This window comes from Barbus barbus, assembly GCF_936440315.1.
Source record: "Barbus barbus genome assembly, chromosome: 2".
NCBI classification, from domain to species: Eukaryota; Metazoa; Chordata; class Actinopteri; order Cypriniformes; family Cyprinidae; genus Barbus; species Barbus barbus.
In genome coordinates this window covers 3,865,443-3,870,927 of record NC_136730.1, presented here as the reverse complement: position 1 = coordinate 3,870,927, position 5,485 = coordinate 3,865,443, and the positions used below count along the sequence as shown (strand labels likewise).

Genomic DNA, 5,485 nt, shown 5'->3' with positions numbered 1-5,485 from the left:
TTTTCTTAAGTTACAGCATGTTAAGCTCTCTCGGCCACTGTATTGTTTTCCTTACTCTTATATTTAGATCCTAGATCTACAGAATTCATAAAAAAAAAAGACTACAATCAGCTGTGCAAGTCTTCTGTCAAAACTGGAGGTGGGAAGGTGATTTAGTCCTTCAGTAATAATCAGACATTGGCACAAACAGGTATTAAGGAATAACACTTTCATTGTTATTGTCAATAAATACAGCTGTGTGCAGGAAGTGCAGAATACTATATGATTAAAATTGGTTCTGGATGTTGTAAACCTCACGCCTTAGCTACACTTCTTATCACTACACCTCCTCCTCATTGTAAAGATCCAAATTATAATTTTTTTTGATTGAGAAAAATACAACACAACATGAATGCTATAGCAATTTATTAAGAAGGCAAATGTAAACAAAGATGGGTGTTCAGGGTGAAAATACACAACCTGCAGCAAATTGAGGTTAAGAATTTTAAAGCTTTAAACCTCCACCATTTCAAACCTTTACTGAATGTGCACCAAAAGAGCTCTTAAAGATAAAAGGTGCATAGGTAAAATTAAAACGTGCAATATTAGTATTGCTCAGAAAACAGTATTTTCATTCATTTTGCTTATAGGATCAGTGGACTGTGGTGTAACATCATCTTGTTCTCACTTAGTCTGGCAATGAAATCAGAAAAAAAAAAAAAAATTTAGGCAACAGAGACATATAGTATACATACACATACAGATTTCTACCCACCACTCTCTCCTTTTATCACTTACCTGAATATACCTCAACTTCACACAGTGTGAGATATTCATTGCGTCCAGGAAGAAAAAGGTTGACATATTGCCCCTTAATAGGCTTGAACTCAAATGTTTTAGTGTCTCCAAGTGGGATGGCCCCAACAGTTGCTGCCCTGTGAAAACACACAGAAATACAGAGGGTTGCATCAAAACGGCATATAAGTTGGTATTAAAATGATTAACTGAAAGTAATCATATCTTATTTACCAATTTTCTAACACTTTGTGCAAGTATTAAAAGAGAGACAACACTTACAGCTCATTATTGTTGCCGTTATTCTCCAGGCTGTTGCCGATACGGATCTGAATACCCACAATCCTATTTTCACAACAGTCTCCACGATTAGTGACGCTAACCCTGGTTACCCTGTAGACGTCTCCCAAATCGACTCTCCACCAGGGGTCCCTCTCCCCATTAGTCACGCTGCATGACCCGCGTGCATGAAGTGACTGCCTGTTGCCATCGACAGCATTTTGAGCAGCTCCTAATTCAGGGTATGTGGAAGACTGGACAGCTTTGCCTCCAAGAGCAAGATTCCCTGTTTAATATAAAATAATAGTTCTGTTAGGTTTATTTTGCGATAATATCTGTCTGTATGTACATTATTCCTTAATGGTTAGCAAATGCTCAGTAAGAATATTATGTGTTACTGATAACAATCAAAGTAATGAAGAGCACTCACTTGGAACACAAATGTACAATGGTTTGTCCTCTTCTGTTAATAAAATAATTTAATTTAAAATAATAATAATAAAAAATAATAACAGTATCACTATATCACTTCTTTTCTAGAGTCGTCTTTTCTCTCTGTCCCTTACCTGCAAACACCTCGACTTCACACAGAGTAAGGACTTCATCGTTCCCGGGTAAAAAAAATGTTGACATATCGGCCGTTAACAGGCTCAAACTCAAATGCTTTTGTGCCGTCGAAAACAGTGAGAACCGTTGCAGCCCTGCAAATACATAAAGAACAGAGGCCTCTAAACACAATGTACATGTCTAACAAATTCATTTGAACTGTACTGAAATCAAATGAGTTTGTATAGCACTCTCACAATACAAATTACTGATCATGCTTTATATTGCATTTTGATAAGAAACAGTGGTCTAAACTAACAAATATCTAATCACAATATGAAAAAAATCTAATAAAAATGTTGAAGAACAGTGGTTAGTTTTTGTAGGAGGTACAATTTTGCCTCGTGTTTTGTTAAACCAGACTGAACATCATAAACATGGGGAGATGATAAAACAATTGAAACATTTCTTACAGCTCATTGTTGTTTCCGTTGTTCTCCAGTTTATTGCCGATACGAATCTGAGCTCCTCTGATTCGCTCTTTGCAGCAGTCTCCACGATTAGTGAGGGCAACCTTTCTTATGCTGTAGACATTTCCGAGGTCAATTCTCAGCCATGGATTAAACTCAGCTTGAGTGTGAGTGCATGAACGCTGCCCCCAATTTGTGTCTCTGTTTCCATCTACTGCATGTTCAGGAACTCCATCTGCGTTGTGTAAGGAGGACTGCACCACCACGGCATTAAGAGCAAGATTCTCTGTTCAATGTGATATAAAATAAAGTAAATAAATAAAAAAGATAAGATGGCTTCGAGGCAATACAAACAAACAAAATCAATCAATATCAATTTTTCAATCAGTTTTTATGCCCAGACATTTTTACTTGTATTATTCTAAACATACCTTTCGAATCAGCGACACACAGCCCAGTAAAAAGTGTCAGTAACAAAATCACAAGTATGGCCATCCTGATTGAAAACATAACGACACATTGTCACTTGTGGGTTATAGAGAGGAGAACAGTGGTGGACAGTAACTATTAAGCATTTTTACTTTGTTACTGTATTTAAGTACAGTTATGAAGTATATGTACTTTACTGGAATATTTTCAATTTGGGAAACCGGTAACACTTTAGAATGCTGTTCCATCGTTAATGAATAATTACACAGCAACAAATGACCAATGCACTATTAACATTCACTGCTATTAACTAACAAGAAACTCTGATTAATGATTTAGTAAGTAATAGCACTCAGTTGAAACTGGTAGTTTGCTATTAGCTAATCAATAGCTATACTATTTTCTGGAGAACTACTAAGAACTATTGTATACAGGTTCGTAATTAATGTAAATTTTAAACTACATAGCCATTTGTGTTAAAGGGAAGTTATATATTGTTTAACCCACAACATCTGGCCCTGAGTTCTATATTTTTATAATAAAAGTTTGTGGGATTTCATGTCACATGATTAACTGGGCAACCAGAAGTGGTTCAGGGGTTCACTTGTGATGTAACAAAGCTTTGTTTGCTAAAATCACGTGACCTGGCCGGTTTGATACGCACTCCGAAACACTGATTCAAAAAAGATTTGCAAATGTTTCGAAGCTTCATGAAGCAGTGTTTCGAACGCCCATCACTACTGCACTTCGATAATGCAGCTAAAATAAGAATACTCCACATGTCTTAATTCGATTTGTGTTTACTTCGATTATGAATTCAGCCAGATTAAAGTAATCCAAATCATCTGTTTACATGGTAGATTCTTAATCAGAGTATTGTCTTAATCCTGTTAAAATCGGATTATTGTTGTCATATAAATGTACCCATTTATTGCAAAGTCCTGCTATTTTTACAAAGTGTAAATATAATCCATTGCTATTTGCTCTTAGTGTCAGTTCTCTGTACGTGGATTAAAAAGTTAGCTGGATTTGTTGTTGATGATTTGACATGATCCTTCGAAGTTCATCCTGGAGTTGCTGTAATAGCAACATATACGTTTGCTCAAACCTGCTCAGGAGCATCTTATTTCACGTAAACAGGATTAGACCGTATCATTTTAAGTGAAGGTGATACTGAAAGCCTGTCCCAGTCACTGCTGTTTTCTTACCTTATTAAACCAGGAAAAAATAAAAGATAATACTTTTTAAATTATTTTGAAAATAATTAAAATGTTGCATAATCTATAATAATAGGCATGACCAGTTTTACTCGTTAAGAGATTTATTTGTGAAATAATAATTCTCATAATCAAACGATGATCAAATCTGCTAACTCGTCAAGGTCTAAATTTGCCAGAGATCATCCCTATCATTACATCTGCAAGACAACATTTTTAGAATGTTTGCTCATCTGCAATACATCTATAGTTCAAGTTCAAGTTTATTTGTATAGCGCTTTAACGATACAATCGTTGCAAAGCAGCTCTACAGGAAATTAAGTTTCCACAATATATTTATATATTGCAGAACCAATATATTTAACTTATGGCAAAATGTGGTAATTCTGTATGTTGTCTGAGCGTTGGCATCCTCTGAGGTCCTCTGAGGGGTTGGCAAAAGGACATTTCCTTTTAGATGTCATATAGACGTCCATTAGATTTATTTAAGATGTTTATGATTTAGAATGTATGTAAAACTGACATATTACAGAGTCTGTCAGACGTTTGTAGAAAGCAGATGCTTTCCAGATCAAGAGACCTTTAATAGAGTTTAATAGATAGAAATCTTGCAGACGTAAGTGTGCTATCTGGGTCATGATTAAAAGATATCGCATCAATCAAAATATCTCAAATATATTAAGCGAGGCATGAAGAATGGACCCCATGTCTTGGAAGGTACTCTATACACAGGACTTGACGCTAAGGAGTTTTTCTACAGGTTCTGTCTAGTTCAGATTTTTCCCTGCCCTGCCAAAAATGTCACTGCCATTGTCAAAAAAGAAAAGAGAGAAAGGAAAAGAGGGTCTGTATTGCTTTGTTCTAAGTGTCCCGAGGCTCGAGATTCAGTTAAAAGTTCAGTGTTGTTGGTTTGACTTCCAAAATGAATCAGTTTGCAGTATCTCAAATTTTGCTACTGATCAAAATTAATTGGTGTAGTAATTTCTATATTAATAGTACAAATTTATTCAATAGTTAATGTATTGATATTTATGCAGATTTATCACCAATGAAAGTGATAACAAATTTATTTAAAAACTCTAATCAATAAACTATTATTTTTTCCTATAATTTTACCTGTTGTAGAGAGTATATAAACATTCAACTCACCTGGAATCTGTCAATGTATCAATAGAAGACAGAAGATACCCCATAGAAGATATTCACAATTCAGCAGTGATCTGCTTTTAAACAAAATAATGCATGATTTATACAATAAATATATGGTACTATAAATGTGTTTATGAAATATTTGTATACTTATTATTTCTCCAATATTATTATCATGAGGAATATTATGTCTTGATAAAGCATTTCAAATAAAAAATGTGCTATTGTAGATATGAAAATTAATACACACCAGCAATCTGTGAAGAGCGTCTAGTCGAATAAGACAGCTCAGAAATGCTGCTTTAATTATTGCTAAATAAGTCCCTCCCAACCAAATGAGGTATCTGAAATCTGAATAATCAACATTAAATTGACCTATTGTAGGACTTTGTTTCCCTATGTCTTGTGTTTCCACATGCTCCCAGTGTTTTCATGCCCATATTTGGTCTGCCTGTTCCTGTCCTCATTAGTTATTTAGTCCCAGCCTTGTGTTATTAATTATCTAGTTTAGTCTGTCCTTTATAAGCCCTGCGTTTCTCTGTTTCTGTGTCTGGTCTGTTCGGTTTTGTGTGGTTTTCAATGTCTCCAGCGATCCCTGAGTTTGTTCAAATAAAGCCTGAG

The 5,485-nt window shown here is 35.1% G+C and overlaps 1 protein-coding gene across 2 annotated transcripts; it reads right to left on the bottom strand.

Annotated features, from left to right (window-relative positions):
• Positions 1-389: 389 nt before the first annotated feature.
• LOC306878867 (fucolectin-like) lies at positions 390-5,144 on the bottom strand. Of its 2 annotated transcripts, XM_079431442.1 has the most exons (7): positions 5,115-5,144; positions 4,865-4,935; positions 2,073-2,355; positions 1,620-1,754; positions 1,057-1,339; positions 778-914; positions 390-672 (listed from the first exon to the last, which is right to left on the bottom strand). In XM_079431442.1, exons 3-7 carry the CDS (start codon positions 2,077-2,079, stop codon positions 668-670), a joined length of 567 nt encoding a protein of 188 aa, XP_079287568.1. In that variant the 5' UTR covers positions 2,080-2,355; positions 4,865-4,935; positions 5,115-5,144; the 3' UTR covers positions 390-667. The 2 variants fall into 2 exon arrangements, with proteins under 2 accessions (XP_079287568.1, XP_079287567.1); XM_079431441.1 differs by having other exon boundaries at positions 390-914.
• Between the last annotated feature and the right edge of the window lie 341 nt (positions 5,145-5,485).

Bases quoted from the DNA above. Each gene is read 5' to 3' on its own strand.
- LOC306878867 (XM_079431441.1), bottom strand. The intron at 1,340-1,619 runs GTAAGGGACAGA...TATATTAAACAG, and splicing joins TGAAGTCGAGGTGTTTGCAG to GGAATCTTGCTCTTGGAGGC. The intron at 915-1,056 runs GTAAGTGTTGTC...GTGTTTTCACAG, and splicing joins AACGGCAACAATAATGAGCT to GGCAGCAACTGTTGGGGCCA.